This window comes from Lithobates pipiens, unplaced genomic scaffold (genome assembly GCF_037356315.1).
Source record: "Lithobates pipiens isolate NorthernLeopardFrog02 unplaced genomic scaffold, aLitPip1_a1.2 Scaffold_8, whole genome shotgun sequence".
NCBI lineage: Eukaryota > Metazoa > Chordata > Amphibia > Anura > Ranidae > Lithobates > Lithobates pipiens.
In genome coordinates this window covers 186,297,284-186,316,576 of record NW_027507903.1, presented here as the reverse complement: position 1 = coordinate 186,316,576, position 19,293 = coordinate 186,297,284, and the positions used below count along the sequence as shown (strand labels likewise).

Below are 19,293 nucleotides of genomic sequence, written 5' to 3'. Positions count from 1 at the left end.
TACATTTTTTAGTCATTGACCCAAAACAAGCATACAACTTGGGGGCTATTGATGCTTGTTCCACATCAGCTACGTAGAAAGTACTGACACAAGAGACAGCTAGTCAACTCCAAACAAAGACATATCATTTATCTAGGTTAAACATGACAACCTCCATATTTCTGTCAGTATAGGTTTCTTTTACTACCTGTAGAAGGATGGCATGTAGACCAGGTACTTTATCTAAAATAAATTTGGTGCAAATCGGTAGTGTACAGCAGAGTCAGCTTGGAAAATAATGCATGTGATTATAGGACATATTATGTAACTTTAAATACATCAACATCATGTACCACAATTGTTAGCAGAAACATTTGGCTAGATACTGAAAATGTAATTGTCGCCTTAAAGTCAGTAATCTCAATTATGTTACTGGTACACAGACTTAAGACATACATTTGTAATATGCTGTACACACAATCTTGTTTAAAAAACATTAGCACATAAAACCTTCAATGAAGAAATGTGTCACTAAACTTTCAAAGCTATTGCCTCTAAATCTGTGAAACAACTTTGGAAATTGTGGTTCTCTACAAATCACCAAGCTTGGAAGAGGCTGCAAAGCCAAAGGTGACATTGTTTAAGCCTGCTGTCTGTACTTACTTCACTTTGTTGAGGGGATTTATTGCACAGTCACCATAGGCACATAACACAGGCCTCATTTGAATCCATATGCTACAACAAGTAAAAGTAAAATATGACCACTTACGTGGAAATCTTTCTCTTCCAGTATCTCTTTCCTCCATCTTACTAGAAAGGCAGCACAGACATACAAATGAAAGTGTGAAAATCCTTCAGGTTCAGACTAAAAGAAAAATAAATACAATTATAAGATATGTTATTCCATATACACAAAAACATAATCGAACATATAAAATTCAGCAGTAAATCAAAATGACAAAAACAATTTTCAGTTGCATCATGAAGACTACCCAAGTAAAAACCTTTTTTTTGTACAGTAAAGAAGGCCTGCATTGGGGAGTGTTCACTCTATTGTCTATTGTTTCTTTTGGAGAAACCCCGTGTGACAGTGTCAACACATGGGACATTTTGCTTCACAACTTTTAACTCTTGAGATGTTGACAGAAAAAAAATACTCGGCAGAGGTAGAATAAATATATAAGGCCTCAGTGGACTTATTCACTTTATAAAGGTTATTAGCTTGTCATCATATATAAAACTGACTTTTTTTTTAAATATATAATTTTGTGCTATGTTGAACAGGAAAGTGGTAAAATGGACTCCATTGCCATATCCCTGGAGAAGAGAAAACTGTGAAAAAAATAAATAAAAAAAGAACAAAATTAAAGGACATGTTCCCTTTAGGAAATACAACTCCTCAATTCACCTCCCTTTCGCCCAACCCTAGTCCTCTAACCTACAATCACCCCCCCCCCCCTTTCCCTACTTACCCTGTTCCGATGACTAAATTGACAACATTGGGGCAAACAATTTGTCCAATGCTGCCTGCACAGTAACCTCAATTAGACTTAAATGGGGCCTTACTTCAATGGCTCAGATAAAATCCATTTCAATCCATCAGAACATACATTTCTGAACCAGGTCTGTAAACACCATAGGAGGCCACTGCTGTCAAACGAGGTAAATAAGCACCTGGGTGGGAGTGGGGGGAATCTGTCATTGTTCTTGCATCCCTGACTTCAGCAAACTGACCTGATATGTTACATCTATAACTAACAAGTTCATCTCCAATGTGTCAGGGGCTGGGCTCAGCCCTTCCTTCTCTGAGCCGGCTGCTCACCTGCGGGTAATTGCCAGCTCCCATCTCTCTCCACAGTTACTCAGCTGTTGTTCATTTCCTGCTCGTCAGTCCTGCCTACTTAAGCCGTCCAAGTCCAGAGGGTCTCTGCCTTGGTCACATCACAAGAAAATATCTCCTGCACTCCTGTTTAAAGACGGACTTTGCTGACATCCCTTCTGGCTCCAGATCCTGCTTGCTGTTCCACTACATTTATTCCTGACTTCTGGCTTGGCTGACTATCCATTCCAGTTATTGAACTTGGCTATGTTTTGACTACGTTTGTTCTTTTTACTTTTATTATTAAACAAGTGTGATTTAAATGCACTTCTGTTTTGGTCTGATTTTATGGTTTCTGACACAATGTGCATATCTCTGATCTTCTAACATTTGAATGACAACTGCTTAACATAACTTAAGGATTTACTGTTAACAATAAGATTATAGTAAAACAAAAATTAAATGACATTTACTGATAACGTTCCTTTTTATATACTACTTTATTTCTATTTACACGGCAGCACATACATAGTTACACTTGCTGCCTAAAAAAAAAAAAAAAAAAAAATGAAGATTCCCTTTGAGCAAATAGCAGTCATTTTCGCTTGTCGAATGAAAGTAAGTGGATGTATTATGATTCACGAAGCACATGCTGCTGTGTGTGTGTGTATCAAAAATCAGGGCAGCAACTGTAAAATCACTGCTTACAAACATCTGAAAATTTTCTTTAAAATAGGACCATCATAAACTACATTACAGATATCAGAGAGTTCTCAAAAGATCTACCATAAGGATAGCTTACTTAAAGGAAAAGTACAGCTAAAGCTCGTTGTACTTCTCCTGTGATCCATTTTCAGCACACAGTGGGCTGAAGCCCGTTGCCGGCTGATGTTAGAGAGCCGATTCAGGCTGGGGAAAGATCGTGACCATATGGTCAAAATCTGCCCAGAACCACCACCTAGCTCAGCCTCTTAGTGCGCTGCCAAGAGCCTGGGCAAACCTCTCCCGACCCCCTACATCACAGAGCTGCAGTGAGCATGGGGGGGGGGGGGGTGCAGACAGCGATGACTGAAAGTCGCCAGCTCATGGAGCTCTGAGAATTGAGCAATCAGTGGTGTTTGGTTGCTCAGTTCTCAGTCTTAGAGCCAGCGGGTGAAAGCCTACAGTTGGTAAATATGATGCGTTAAAAAATAAAAAAATCCCCAAACTTCTCTTTTAACTACTTGTTAAAACTATGTGCCATTTTCAAGTTTTCAGTGCTGTCATTTTATGACTGACAATTATCTGGCCATGCAACACTGTAGCCAAAAGCATTTTATAATTTTTTTTAGACAAATAGAGCTTTTTTTGTGATATTTAAAAAATCTGAAAAAAAACAAACATAATTCCATCACTTTTTGTTATAAAACATATATACATAATGCCAGGACAGCATAAAATTGATCACAGACAGTATGCAGATGAGATGGACAAGGAACGTGTGGATGGGGGTGGGGTTATAGGGTTAAAAATAAATATTTAAAATTACATTTATTAAACACCCGAGTCTGTGATTCCTAATAAATATACAGATATTTGAGTTTATCAACTCAAGTTTATCAAATATAAACACAAGAAAAAATCTTAAAAACTAGTATGTACAAAAAAATGCTCACCACTCAACAGTTTTTAACACAAAACAAACTACAGTTAGAATACAGAATGAACATGTAGAGATCTGTTCAGTATTGTATTTAGCCTGTGTTATTTAAGTACTAAAACCAAGGCTTTATCAATACTTGGTTAAACAAATTGAAGAAATTATGCCTGCCTCTTCAACAGACAAGCTATGTACTTCATGTCTGATAAATTACTCGTGAAGTACATTGAGAAATATTCAAAGCTCTAATAATAGATAACATACTGCTATGAATATCAGCATTTCTAAATTAGTGGTTCCACACTTTAAGACAAATCAATGCGTGGTGGTGTCAGCACAGAAGTGTCAGTGCAATATAGCAAGCAACTGCAGAATAGTTATAGCATGGTAGAAAGACCTGCATTCTGATCTATAGACTTGGAAGCCAAGGTTTCCTTAACCACTTCCCGACCGCCGCACGACGATGTACGTCGACAGAATGGCACGGGCAGGCAAAAGGGCTTACATGTACGTCCTTGCCTGCCCGCGGGTCGGGGGCCCGATCGGGCCCCCGCCCGGTGCCTGCGGCGGTCGGTATTCGTTCGGGAGCGATCCCGGACGAGGGGACGGCCATTCATTCATGGCCACCCCCTCGCGATCGCTCCCGACGAATGAAAATGCTCCGTGACATCACTTCCTCTCCTGTAATGTAAACACAGGAGAGGAAGTGATGAAATCTCTCCTCCGTGCCGGTATTTTTCGTTCCGACACCGAGGAGAGAGGATCGGTGAGTTGCACCAACACGACACTACACAGTAGAACATGCCAGGCACACTCACACCCCCCCCCCCCGATCACCCCCCCAATTACCCCTGCCCCCCCAGTCACAGTGACACCAATGTCATTTTTTTTTTTTTGCATTGGTGTCATTTGTGACTGTAATAACTGTTAGGGCAGTTAGGGTTAGCCCCCTTTAGTTCTAATGTACCCCACTAACCCCCCCAATAAAGGTTTAACCCCGTCATCACCCCCCGTCGCCAGTGTCACTAAGGCTGGGTTCACATTGCAGCGGTTTATGAGAACGAATGTGATTCGCACTGCAGTGCAAATCACATCCGATCTCTGTGCGATTCGAGTTCAGCCATACAGATAGTATGGCTGAATTCGCATCGCACCCGCCGCCCCCTGCCGCAAATTCGCACGGGACCCTTTTTTTGGCCCGCAGCAGAATCGGATCGCATGAGTGTTCACACCATGCGATCCGAGTTTGCAGATCGCACTGCGATATGCGAACTGATCTGGGGATGTCATTAACATTTCACTGACACTCCCAGAAGTTCACATAGGGCAGTGTGAACTGCCGCCGGGAGGCATGCGATGCGGGAACCCGCCGCGGATTCGTGGCGTTCCCGCATCGCTCCAGTGTGAACCCAGCCTAATAAACGATCGTTTTTCTGATCGCTGTATTAGTGTCACAGGTGACGCTAGTTAGGCAGGTAGGTATTTAGGTTCGCCGCAGCTTTTTATAGCACCAGGGACCCCCATATACTACTGCATAAAGCCCCCTGATTGCCCCCTAGTTAACCCTTTCACCAGTGATCACCATATAACTGTTACAGGTGACGCTGGTTGGTTAGTTATTTTTTTATAGTTTCAGGGCACCCGCCATTTATTACCTAATAAAGGTTTAACCCCCTGATCACCCGGCGGGTGTCATTTGTGACTGTAATAACTGTTAGGGCAGTTAGGGTTAGCCCCCTTTAGTTCTAATGTACCCCCCTAACCCCCCCAATAAAGGTTTAACCCCGTGATCACCCCCCGTCGCCAGTGTCACTAAGGCTGGGTTCACATTGCAGCGGTTTATGAGAACGGATGTGATTCGCACCGCACTGCAGTGCAAATCACATCCGATCTCTGTGCGATTCGAGTTCAGCCATACAGATAGTATGGCTGAATTCGTGTCGCACCCGCCGCAAACTCGCACGGGACCCTTTTTTTGGTCCGCAGCAGAATCGGATCGCATGGGTGTTCACACCATGCGATCCGAGTTTGCAGATCGCACTGCGATATGCGAACTGATCTGGGGGTGTCATTAACATTTCACTGACACTCCCAGCAGTTCGCATAGGGCAGTGTGAACTGCCGCCGGGAGGCATGCGATGCGGGAACCCGCCGCGGATTCGTGGCGTTCCCGCATCGCTCCAGTGTGAACCCAGCCTAATAAGCGATCGTTTTTCTGATCGCTGTATTAGTGTCACAGGTGACGCTAGTTAGGCAGGTAGGTATTTAGGTTCGCCGCAGCTTTTTATAGCGCCAGGGACCCCCATATACTACCGCATAAAGCCCCCTGATTGCCCCCTAGTTAACCCTTTCACCAGTGATCACCATATAACTGTTACAGGTGACGCTGGTTGGTTAGTTATTTTTTTATAGTTTCAGGGCACCCGCCATTTATTACCTAGTCTCACTAGTGTACCCCTAAATTTAGGGGTGTCTACTTTCCAAAATGGGGTCATTTGGGGGGGGTTTGTGCCATCTTGGCATTTTATGGCCTTCAAAACTGTAACGCCCTTAGAAAGCCTGAAGGCAGTGTTTGGTTTTTGGGGCCCCGTACGCGGCTAGGCTCCCACATATGTGGTATCCCCGTACTCAGGAGAAGCAGCAGAATTTATTTGGGGTGTCATTTCACATATGCCCATGGCATGCGTGAGCAATATATCATTTAGTGACAACTTTGTGAAAAAAAAAAAAAGTTTGTAATTTTCCCGCAACTTGTGGCAAAATATAAAATATTCCATGGACTCAACATGCCTCTCAGCAAATAGCTTGGGGTGTCTACTTTCTAAAATGGGGTCATTTGTGGGGGTTTTGTGCCATCTTGGCATTTTATGGCCTTCAAAACTGTAATAGGTAGTGAGGAGTGAAGTCAAATATTTACGCCCTTAGAAAACCTGAAGGCGGTTCTTGGTTTTCGGGGCCCCGTACGCGGCTAGGCTCCCAAAAAGTCCCACATATGTGGTATCCCCGTACTCCGGAGAAGCAGCAGAATTTATTTTGGGGCGTCATTTCACATATGCCCATAGCATGTGTGAGCAATATATCATTTAGTGACAACTTTGTGTAAAAAAAAAAAAAAAAAAAATTTTTTGTCATTATTCAATCGCTTGAGGCAAAAAAATAAAATATTCAATGGGCTCAACATGCCTCTTATCAATTTCCTTAGGGTGTCTACTTTCCAAAATTGGGTCATTTGGGGGGGTTTTGTACTGCCCTGCCATTTTAGCACCTCAAGAAATGAGATAGGCAGTCGTAAACTAAAAGCTGCGTAAATTCCAGAAAACGTACCTTAGTTTGTAGATGTGACAACTTTTGCGCAAACCAATAAATATACAGTTATTGACTTTTTTTTTTACTAAAGACATGTGGCTGAATACATTTTGGCCTAAATGTATGACTAAAATTGAGTTTATTGGATTTTTCTAATAACAAAAAGTAGAAAATATCATTTTTTTTCAAAATTTTCGGTCTTTTTACGTTTATATCGCAAAAAATAAAAATCGCAGAGTCAGTCAAATACCATCAAAAGAAAGCTCTATTTGTGGGAAGAAAAGGACGCAAATTTTGTTTGGGTACAACATTGCATGACCGCGCAATTACCAGTTAAAGCAGCGCAGTGCCAAATTGTAAAAAGACCTCTGGTCATTGACCAGCAAAATGGTCCGGTCTGAAAGTGGTTAATTTAAAAAAAAGAACAAATAAATCACAGTACATCAGTGGTTAATATCATTCTGTGACCTTTATTGCATTAATGAAAAGAATATAGTGAGGATTGGAATGCATGTGATTGTTCTATACACTGACCTAACAACCTGTCATCTCAAGAGATGTAAATATGCAATTCACTTTCTTGCCCACAATGTCAAGAGACATTTAAGAAGGTGAAATAATATGATGTTGATAAGAGTCATCTAATAGCAGGACACTGAATTGGTTTGTCCCGTCTAGATTGTACAGCACAATTAAATTAAACCTTGCTTGTGTTCTTAGCTTTCTGACACACACTTTGACTTACAAAATTCATATCTAAGGAGATAAAAAAAAAATGTTTGATCAAGGTGCAATAAAATAAGGAAAGTGCCGAACATTCTCAGCATTATCTTTTCAAACACCTGTGACTAACATTCATTTTCCATTTTTTTTTTTAAATCAAGTTTTAATCTTATAACCCACAGGGAGTTTTCTTTTAAATATACAGGGAAAGTAAGTTGGAAAAAGCATTAAAGCTAAAACAAAGCTTAAATATAAAGGTGTCTATTTATAGGTATAGAAAGACAGACAGATATACAGTATATGAAATTGACAGATTTATATCACTAACATTATTCTTTAAAAAAAAATATCTTTTATCTGTGAATCAAATATTTTTATTATAAAGAAACGTATCATTCCGTGTACCAGTAGAAAACTAAAAGCAAATGATCTGTTTGAAAAGTATGCCTGGTATTTATTAACCAGTTCCCGGCTGCCGGTCCCGTCCGGTAGTTCCCCTGGGTGAACTGCCGCAACTGTACGTTGGGCCTTCAAGATGCTGTAAAAGGCACATACCCACAGCATGTGCCTGGAGCCAATGCGAGTGTCTGGTGGGCGTGATGATCGATGGGCACCCGCAATCGCTTGTGACAGAGCGAGAACAGGGATCTATGTCTGTAAACAAACAAATCCCGGTTCTCTCAGGGGAGAGGAGACGGACCGTGTGTTCATACTAAGTATGTCATTTATACTGGTTTGTAATATATTGATATGGGGCTTAAAGGAGAACTAAAGGCAAAACTGAATTTTTTGTTTTTTGAACAGGGTGTTTTTTTTTGCCATCTGTGTCCCATTGGGAAGATTTCCCTTCACATACATTCAATACAGGACCATCCCTCCAAAGTGAAGGAATCCCCGATTATCCCCAGAACCAGCATCCTCAGTGGAAGATTCCCCCTCTATTCCTATTCTAGTTACAACTCAGTATTTGGGATTTTCTTTTGCTATTATTATTGATGATAACAGCAAATAGGACACTTAGAGAGGCATTATACAAAAGACAGGTATTCTAACCGTTCTTCACTCGATCCAAAATGAAAAAATATGCCTTTAGTTATACTTTAAGTTTTATGTTACATGCTTACCAGTGAGGTTACCATGGCACAAAAGGCCAATAATCAAACTTTATATGGGTTGCTGAGTGCATGCATAATCTGTAAATGGCAATATGCCATAGATATTGTTCCAAGCTTGTGTCTAATATGGGAAACAGAGATGGGTGCACACGCCTCACATGATCCACCCCACATCTAAGTGCAATAGAATTTAAACCAACAAGCTGTACCACAGCTACATTTAAAAAAAAAAAAAAAAAAACGGTTCATTAACCACTTCGTGCCGGAGGGCCATCCTGGGATGTCCTTGACTTCTCGGGGTTATATCTGAATGATGCCTGCAGCTACAGACATAATTCAGATACCGGCTTTTTCAGCCAGCGATTCTCGACACCATATGAAAGATCATAGCGGCTGTTCCGCCGCTTGATCGTTCTTACAGGTGGCGGGAGGGGACGCCTCCCCTCTCCCACTGTCCTTCGGTGCTCTACCGACTCACCGCTTCCATCGGTGAGTCAGACACAGGATTCTCCAGCCCCAGATGGTGATCTGAAAGACCAGATGGTCGCTGGAGTCTCTATGATCGTTCGGAGGCCGGGCACGATGTTATGACATCCCGCCCAGCCTCTGCATTAAAAAGAACAGCGCTGCCTCGCTTGGGAAGCCGTGATTTTTTTATTTTATTTTTTATTTTAGGCTTCCCAGCCTAGAGGTGAGATGTGGGGTCTTATTGACCCCATATATCACTGTAAAGAGGTCCGATCATGCCATATTCCTATTACAAGTGATGTTTACATTCCTTGCAATAGGAATAAAAGTGATAATTTTTTTTAAAGTGTCAAACTAAAAAAATAAAAGTAAAATTAACAATAATAAAAAAAAAAAAATGAAAGCGCCCTTGTCCCCGTGAGCTCGTACGCAGAAGCAAAAGCATACGTAAGTCCCGGCCCACATATGAAAACGGTGTTCGAACCACACATGAGGTATCGTTGTGAACGTTATAGTGAGAGCAATAATTCTAGCCCTAGAACTCCTCTGTAAAAAATTTTAAAGCGTCGCCTATGGGGATTTTTAAGTACCAAAGTTTGGCGCGTGACATGTTGGGTATCCATTTACTCGGCATATCTTCATCTTTCTCAATATGCAAAAAAAAATGGGCTCACCACTGTTTTGTTTTTTTTAAAGCATGAAACTTTTTTTTTTTGAAAGTGTGTTTAAAAAATTGCTGCGCAAATACAGTGCGAGATAAAAGTTGCAACGACTGCCATTGTATTCTCTAGGGTCTTGGCTAAAAAAAACATATATAATGTTTGGGGGTTCTATGTAATTTTCCAGCAAAAAAAATGAATTTTACATGTAGGAGAGAAATGTCAGAATTGGCTCAGGTGTGAAGTGATTAAGCAGGGTTTTTGTACGCCATAGAGGAGGTGAAATAATGATTCTTTAGTTTATGACACAAAGGGGTTGATTTATTAAAATGAGAGAGTGCAAAATCTGGTGCAACTCTACATAGTAACCTATCAGCTTCCAGTTTTTATTGTCAAAGCTTAATTGAACAAGTTAAAGAGGAAGTAAACCCTAATGGGTTTACTTCCTCTTTTATTCCCTGCAAAGGTAAAGCATAATGGACTACTATGCATCGCATAGTAGTCAATTATGTGTCACTTACCTGACACAGGAGTCAGCGAAGTCACCGCTGTCCCCTGTAGTTCCGAGCATCCATCTTCTTGGTGGGTCTCGCTGCTCCAGCGCTGTGATTCGCCGGAGCAGCGATGATGTCACTCCCGCACGCAGACACTCGCAGCATATCGCCACGATCTGCGGCTTACCCAGTGCACCCGCACGCTGCTGTCTACGGCGCATGCGCTGTAGACAGCGGTGGCTGTGTTCAGGTAAATATCTCCTAAACCTATATAACTTATATTTCTTGGACCTACAGGTAAGCCTTAATCTAGGCTTACCTGTAGGTCAAAGTGGTTTGTAAGGGTTTACAACCACTTTAAAGTTAAAAGCTGATTGGCTATCATTTTTTAGTAAATCAACCCCTAACTGTCAAATGTGGAGGTGTGATGGTCTATGGCTACTTTGCTGGAAGCAGAGAGCTGAAAAAGGTGGCTATTTTGAAGAGTTAAAAAAAAAAGTAGAATAACCTTTGTAAAACACATCAATACTTTGATTTAATTTGAGCTCTAATTATTAGTTGTGCTCTAAATTTCCAGAGTACATTTAAACAATAAACTGCACACATTTCAATAAAAACAGTGAAAATGGGAAGTGTTATGAATCTTCTAATAGTATTTGTGTGTATATTCAAAATAACAACACACAACCATTAATGTCTAAACCGCTGGCAACAAAAGTGAGTACACCTCTAAGTGAAAATGTCCAAATTAGGCCCAAAGTGTCAATATTTTGTGTGGCCACCATTATTTTCCAGCACTGCCTTAACCCTCTTGGGCAATGAGCTTCACAGGTTACCATTGGAGCCCTCTTCCACTCCTTCATGATGACATCACAGAGCGGGTGGATGTTAGAGACCTTGTGCTCCTCCACCTTTCATTTGAGGATGCCTCACAGATTCTCAATAGGGTTTAGGTCTGGAAACATGCCAAGCCAGTCCATCATGTTTACCCTTCTTCATTAGCAAGGGAGTGGTCATCGTGGAGGTGAGTATGGGGGTCGTTATGTTGGAACACTGCCCTACGACCCAATCTCCGCAGGGAGGGGATCATGCTCTGCTTCAGTATGTCACAATACATGTTGGCATTCATGGTTCGCTCAATGAACTGTAGCTCCCCAGTTCTGGCAGCACTCATGCAGCCCCAGACCATGAAACTTCCACCACCATGCTTGACTGTAGGCAAGCACACTTGTCTTTGTACTCCTCACCTGGTTGCTGCCACACATGCTTGACACCATCTGAACCAAATAAGATTATCTTGGTCTCATCAGATCACAGGACATGGTTCCAGTAATCCATGCCCTTAGTGTGCTTGTCTTCAGCAAACGGTTTGTGGCTTTCTTGTGCATCATCTTTAGAAAGGCTTCCTTCAGGGATTACAGTCGTGCAGACCAATTTGATGCAGTACTGCCAGGCTGTGACAGGCTGCCAGGCACTGACAGGCTGACCTCCCCCCCCCCCACCCCTTCAACCTCTGCAGCAATGCTGGCAGCACTCATACATCTATTTCCCAAAGACAACCTCTGGATATGATGCTGAGCACGTGCACTCAACTTCCTTGGTTGACCATGGCGAGGCCTGTTCTGAGTGGAACCTTTCCTGTTAAACTGTCGTATGGTCTTGGCCACCATGCTGCAGCTCAGTTTCAGGGTCTTGCCAATCTTCTTATAGCCTAGGCCATCTTTATGTAGAGAAATAATTTTTTTTTCAGATTCTCAGAGTTCTTTGCCATGAGATGCCATGTTGAACTTCTAGTGACTAGTATGAGAGAGTGAGAGCGAAAACAAATTTAACACACCTGCTCCCCATTCACACCTGAGACCTTGTACCACTAACGAGTCACATGACACTAGGGAGGGAAAATGGCTAATTGGGGAAATTTGAGGGGTGTACTCACTTTTGTGAGATACTGGGGTTGATTTACTAAAGGCAAATCCACTTTGCACTGGAAGTGCAGTCGCTTTAGATCTGAGGGAAAGATCTGAAATGAGGGGAGGCTCTGCTGATTTTATCATCCAATCATGTACAAGCAACAATGTTGTTTTTTATTTTCCTTGCATGTCCCCCTCAGATCTACAGCGACTGCGCTTCTAAGTGCACTTGTATTGCAAAGTGGATTTGCCTTTAGTAAATAAACCCCACTGTGTGTGTGTCTGTATATATATATATATATATATATATATATATATATATATATATATAATATACACATACATACACAAACTTTTTTGGTCAAAAGGTATAGCTAAGGTTAGCTAACACTGTTGTTGATATTGTCTTTGTTAATGCTGCACAGGTTTTGTCTTTTATAAAGATCGCACATGTTCACCTCACTTTAACCTTACCTCTTTACCATGGCCACCATCAGACAAGCTTAAAGCTGGTGTAAAAATCCACAATGACCTTCATTTTAGTATCTCTACACAAGATCTATAGACAGATGTACAGCCTTCCAGAAGAATGTTCCGAACATATTACTTATGACTTGGAGCGTGTTTATACTGAACCATCTGTCACCGTCAATAAAGATCATTTATATTTTTACAATTACAAACATCAAGATGCCATGAAAGAACTTTCAAGCTTTATGTGAAGCTCACACACTTTAACAAGCCTTAATAAAAAACCCAAGTGATAAGCCTTCAGTGTGAAAAAAAAACATAATGACATGTATTTTCTCTCAGTTGATATACTGGGGTTAATTTTCAAAATGCAAATAAGCTAGTCATTTTGAAAGGGAATTTTCCCCAGAGTTAACAGAATATGGAGAAATACCACTTTGCAAAGAATATCTAATCGCGTGCAAGAAAAATAAAATACACGTTGTATGTGCTTGTACATGACTGGAAGATAAAAGGTCAGCAGAGCTTTATGTCATTCACTAATTTGCCCTTAGTAAATGAACTCCCTTTTAACCCATTTACACAAATTAAGTACGCAACATTTTATAACACAAGATTGAACATTAAAAAAACATATCTCCAACTCTTAACTTGCTTGATGTTAACTAAAACCTGGACTATGGAATCTGACACTGCCTCTCCTTCTGCCCTCTCCTATGGTGGTCCCCACTAGACTCACTCATCCAGAACCAGTAAAGGAAAAGAGGAAGAATTTGAATAATTCTATCCCCACAAAGCATTTGTAAACTTTTTCCTTCACATCTCTGTTTACTCTTCTCCTCTTCTGACGCATACTGTATATTATTTTATTTTTAAACAATTCTTTATTTTTTGAACATCACACATATAAAATGGAAACAATAATAACTGAGCAGAGAAAAAAAATGGTATACACAAGCTTATACTAACAAAACTAGGATAACAGACATCAGCAAGTTGTAGCTAAATAATGCAGGATCAACACTCTAAAGAATGAAAGAAAGCAATCACCAAAAAATATCAGTAGATATCAGACCCCCAACCTAGAGGAAGCATATCAGAAACGTGGGCGAATAAACATGCCTTGCCTAATATATGGTACCTCCAAACAACTGAACAGGAGTTAACACATTGTTTTTATTGAGTTATCATTCTGTACGTCATAATCATGGTGACACAAAAGGGTCATAGATATACTGATGTCAAGAGTAAATCTACTATCCATACTCTCAAGGGTTTTAAGTTAGATAAATAGGACAATGACAGGGAGTTATGTCCAGGATTATGCTCAGTAGTAGGGAGTTTGAGTTTTCCCAGTGAGTTGGAGAGTTTGGCCCTTGCATAGCATTCCATGTATTGAAAAGTGGTCATTAATTGGGCCATTTCAGCCAATGAAAATGAGTGCTCTATAAAAACCCTCTATCTCACAAAAAACATTTGGTGGGCCGAAGATTTTGGACCATAGCATCCAATTTTTTTCAATGTAGAGCAGGAATTTCAGCTCTCTCCTCCTAACAACACTGGGGATGTTGGTGAGGTTCAGTCCTTGAGTAGGACCCTCTGGGCCATCAAAAAGCAGAGAAGTATCTAAGAAGGAAGTGAGCAGACTTTCAATGAAGAAGCTGGATCCAGTTGTTCAGCATAACCAAAAAGACACAGTGGGGGGTCTTTCATCAACGAAACAGCAGTAACTCCAAATATATCTTACAGTATCTGGTCTCAGTAGGAGCTTATCATTGGGCAATTTCAGAAGAAAATGCAGTAAAGTAGGTCTACTTGTGCCACACCAGGAACAGATAGCCAACAGTGGGTTAATTGGGGTCCAGCCAGGCTGGGATGAAGGCCCTATGCAAGAGCTTAACTACTTGCCGACGTCATTATACTGTGCCAGGTCGGCTCTTCTGCGCAAACCACAGCAGGTGTACGCCGGTCTTTGCACAGGAGATAGAGGGTGTGCATGCCCGCGGCTCCGGCAGACTTGATGTCCGCCAATGACTCGCAATCGCGATGTACAGTGGCAAAATGTAAACAAGGCGATTCCCTGTTCTGCCAGATGATGTCAGAGATCTTCTGTTCCCAGTGATCGGGAACAGCGATCTCTGTTTTGTCCCTGGTAGCCCACCCCCCCTACAATTAGAACACACCCAGGAAACACACTTAACCCGTTGATCGCCCCCTAGTGTTAACCCCTTCCCTGCCAGTGTCATTTTTTTACATTGATCAGTGCATTTTTATAGCGCAACTAAGTGAAAATGTCCAAATTGGGTGCAACGTGTCAATATTTTGTGTGCCCACCATTTTTCAGCACTGCTTTAACCGCCTTGGGCATGGAGTTCAAAATGAAAATGGGAAGTGTTATAAATCTTAAAATAGTGTGTGTGTGTGTGTGTATGTATATATACACATACTGTATATATACATAAACAGTATCTCACAAAAGTGAGTACACTTCTCACATTTTTGTAAATATTTCTGTATATTTTTTATGTGACAACACTGAAGAAATGGCACTTGCCTTCTTGCCCAAGCTAGAACATGATTCACCCCTTTTTGGGCTGCAGGACGTCTTGTGCTCCCTTGGTGATTGATGTGGGCCACAGCTGTGGCGTTGTCGGATTGAATCCTGACAGGACAATTCTGTAGTCTGAGCATCAAGGCCTCTAAGGCCAGATAGACAGATGCTTCTTCCAGAACTGCTCCCCTGACTAGAAGGCTGGCATCCATTGTTACTACTTTCCAGGATACTGGTAGAAAGGATTTCCCCTGTTGAAGGTTTCTGGATATCAACCCCCAATTGAGGCTCTGACGCACCTCTGGGGAAAAGCGCATTGGAAAGTCCATAGCCTGGACTTTCTTGTTCCAGGCCGACAGAATGGCGTTTTGTAGCAGTCTTGAATGAAACTGCGCATAAGAAACGGCCTTGAAGGAGGTCACCATCTTTCCTGACAATTTCATGCACAGTCGAATGGAAGGATTTCTCTTTGTTTTGACAAGTCGAATCAGTTCCTTTATGGAGCTGATTCTTGTCTGGGGTAAAAAAATACCTTCTTTTGAACAGTATCTATGATCAGCCCCAAGTACTGTAATCTCCTTGACGGTTTTAAGGAGGATTTTTCTAGGTTGGGAATCCAGCCTAGGAATTCCAGGTAGTTTACGGCTGAGATTAAACTTTGGCTTAGACCGGTGACCGATTGATCTACTAAAAGCAGATAGTCTAGAGAGGATAGGATAGGTACACCCTGAGCCCTTAACCTGTCTAAAGGAGGCACCAGGATCTTTGTAAACACGTGTGGTGTGGTGGCTAGACCGAACCGCAGAGCTACAAACTGAAAATGCAGATTTTCTACCTCAAAGCGTAGGAATTTCTGATGAGCGGGAAATAATGGCACGTGAAGATATGCATCTTTGATATCGATTGATGCCACAAAATTCCCCTCCTTGGAGAATGGAGACAACCGATCGGATTTACTCCATGCGAAAGGAACAGATATTCAGGTCCTTGAGATCTAGAATGGGTCTCACCTCCCAGTTCGGTTTTGGAACCGTAAAGAGGTTTGAATAAAACCCTGAACCCTGCTCTTCTGTGGGAAACTCTGATATCACCTTCTGGGACAAGAGATGGTCCAGAGCTAGAAAGAGAGACTTCCTTTTCCCTGGATCTCTGGGAACATTTGATTTTAAAAAACCGGGAGACGGGAATTCTCTGAACTCTAGTTTGTAACCTAGAGAAATTGAGGAAGCCAACCATCTGTCTTGACATTGTTCCTGCCAGATCTTTGAAAATTGTAGAAACCCCCCCCCCCACCCAAGCGAGCGGGGACGTCCCTTTATAATGAGGCTTTAGTATTTTGCTTTGCGGGCTTCCTGCCCTAAGTCCTCTTTTGGCCCTGGGACTGCCACTGAGGTCTTCCTCTTGAGCTTGACGGTGTAGGTCGTCGAGACTGTCTGGAGGCAGATGCTCCTGGCACTGGAAAAGATGCACGTTTAAAGGAAAAGTGTTTAAACTTAGTTTTCACTGGTAAAAGAGAACTTTTCCCATCATAAATAGTTTGGATCTATTTATATAAATCGTGTCCAAATAACTTTTCACCATGAAATGGGAAATTAGCCAACAGCTTTTTACACGGTGCTTCGGATTACTAACTTTTCAACCATAGGACTCTGCGTGTATGTACCAGTCCTAGCATAAGCCACGAGGGTTGAATAATAGAATCTTTCACAGCATCCACCGTAAAACATAGTGCTTCTGATATGCTGGTCCATTGCTGGGCCTGCTGATCAGGAATAATCTTAAGTATCTATACAAACTGGTTCTTTATGGACTGCGATACTCCAATCGCTGCACCATTGAACTTGCAAGAGAAATGTTGTTCTTAAAAAGAAATTCCAACATTTTATCTGTTGGATCCTTCAACATTTGCACATTGTCTACAGGACAAGTGAGGTTTTTATTTACAGAGGAGATCGCAGCATCGATTGCTGGAACCCCCCCCATTTCTTCCTCCATAGGATTCCTCCTCCATAGGATAAAGTATAGAAAACTTTTTTGGAGGAAAAAACTGCTTATCTGGGTGTTTCCATTAAGAATACATCAGCTTTATTGATACCAGCATTTTCCTGATCTTTTGGAAGAACTTCCTGATCTCCTGCCCCTTGCTCCTCAATATGAGGATCCTGAGCACTGAATGGGGATCAGCTACGCTATGGAAAGCGACAATAGCATCATTCTTCTTTTCCAAAGTTAAAATGGTAGAAGAAAAAAACCTCCTGAGTGATATATATAGGGGCTGAAGTGTCCAGTGCTGCTGCAACACCAGTCCCCCGACGGCTCACTCTGACCAGCCGCATCACTCTCAGAGGAGGATGACATTTTCTTGGACATGGATTTAGGTTGTTGCAAAGCAGTCAATCCTTTAGAACCCTTTGAGGTGTTCCTTGTCCCCCTTCCACTCATAGCCTTATGCACAAAGCAGAGACACTACCTGAAGGAATGCATACACTGCTAGGGCTATAGTCCAGCAAAATTGCTGGTATTAATGCCCATGCACTGCCCTAAAGCAGTAACAATGTGTCAAAGGAAATGCCTGCGTCACCAAACCTGATAATGCCACCTCTTTGCTTGTGTCCCTCCACAGCCCGCAGCAGCACACAGTGTGCTTTTAAAAACTTGCCCCCATGTGCACCTGGCGTCGGAGAACGCCGACACAATTAGCCCCGCCGCCTGCACTGCCTACGGCTCCACCCCCTATTTCAAAAGGAAAGGTTTTCCCGCATGAGCGGTGGACTACAGGTCCTCTCAGACCCAGAGAGGGCATGGCGGGGGGGTTACACAGCTGCTATGCAACCGCTGATCCCGCTTTCGCTCTTTTTTTTCTTTTAAAAATAAATCCGAGCACTTTTACCCCACGGGGGGGGGGGGGGAATAAAAGGATAGGGGGGCAACAGGTGGTTAGACAAACCCCCCTTAGGCTTACCGGAGAATCTGCTGCGCGGCCGGAGAAGGAAGTGTTCGGCTCCTGACACAGTGCTGTTTCCAGCATGAGGCGGTGAGTGTCTCAGTTAAGTGGGTGTCTCAGTTAAGGGTACATAAATGTGGAGCGGATCATAAATGTGGAGCAAATTGTACCATCAATCTTACAGATTGTGAAAGCTGACTCTCCCACACTGACACCTCAGAAGAGGAGTCATCTGCCTCACCACAGTCCCCTGCGAGAATTCGTCCTCTCCTGTCCTTTGTTCCTCAGTTTGAGGGTCCTAGTAAAATGGAAAAGAACCTGTGGCATCTTGACCACACTGGGAAGCAATTAAAGTCGCTATTTTTTTTTAAACCTACCATAGTTTTGAAAACAGTTGCAAACATTTCATGGCCCCGATCTCACTCTGACCAGCCATCCCCTCTCAGGGGAGGATGCCATTTGTAGAGTAGGCTTTCCAGAGCTTGAGGGAGACCCTTTTAGCTCTGTTTTTGGGGATGTTTATACCCCCCTTCTGACCATAGTCCGATGCTCAAAGCAAAGGGACTACCAGAAGAAATCGCATCCATTGCTTGAGCAATAGTACAGCCCTGCCGCTGCTATTAATGCTCAGCCTGATGCAATAGTAAATGTGTCAAAAAGAATGCATGTGTCACTGCCCTGCTAAACTCCGCCCCTCCCTCTTTTTTTCTTTAACAAAAATAACTTTTTAGTGTGAGCGTGGGCCTCTGACCCTACAGTATCGTCATGTGAGGGGAAAAATGGCAAGGAGAGAGCCTGGAAGCCGCCGAGCAGAGCGGCGTTCTGAACGTTTTTCTCCTGATGCTCTTCCTCGTGAAGAGGGGGAGAATACAGCACAGGTGGCTGGTGTCTGGTGAAGAGAAACCCCCCCCAGACTTATTGGAGGTCTGCTGCTGGCTGGAGAGAAAAAGAAGCCTGCTGCTCCGGACAAATCGTAATCTCTTGAGGAAACATGAGAAGGTATGTGCTCCATACAGCCCCCAGTGGTGACACATAGGCATGACAACATTTAGTAAAAGGAGACATTTCATAAGAAAATTAAAAAATGTCTTAGAAAACTCCACTTACCTTTCCCGCCGCAATCTTCACTCTTTTCATGGTGGGTTCAGTTAACAAACCTTCAGGAGCCGGGGATCCTCGGGGAAACCCACAATCCTGAACCTGTAATAGCACCTC

The 19,293-nt window shown here is 42.3% G+C and overlaps 1 protein-coding gene across 1 annotated transcript in view; it reads right to left on the bottom strand.

Moving 5' to 3' along the window:
- Positions 1-19,293, bottom strand: part of TBC1D22A (TBC1 domain family member 22A) — an 839,044-nt gene that overhangs the window by 171,495 nt on the left and 648,256 nt on the right. Inside the window, exon 12 of the mRNA XM_077468511.1 lies at positions 749-844. Within this exon, the coding sequence (XP_077324637.1) occupies positions 749-844 (96 nt within the window). The remainder of the gene's footprint in view (positions 1-748; positions 845-19,293) is intronic.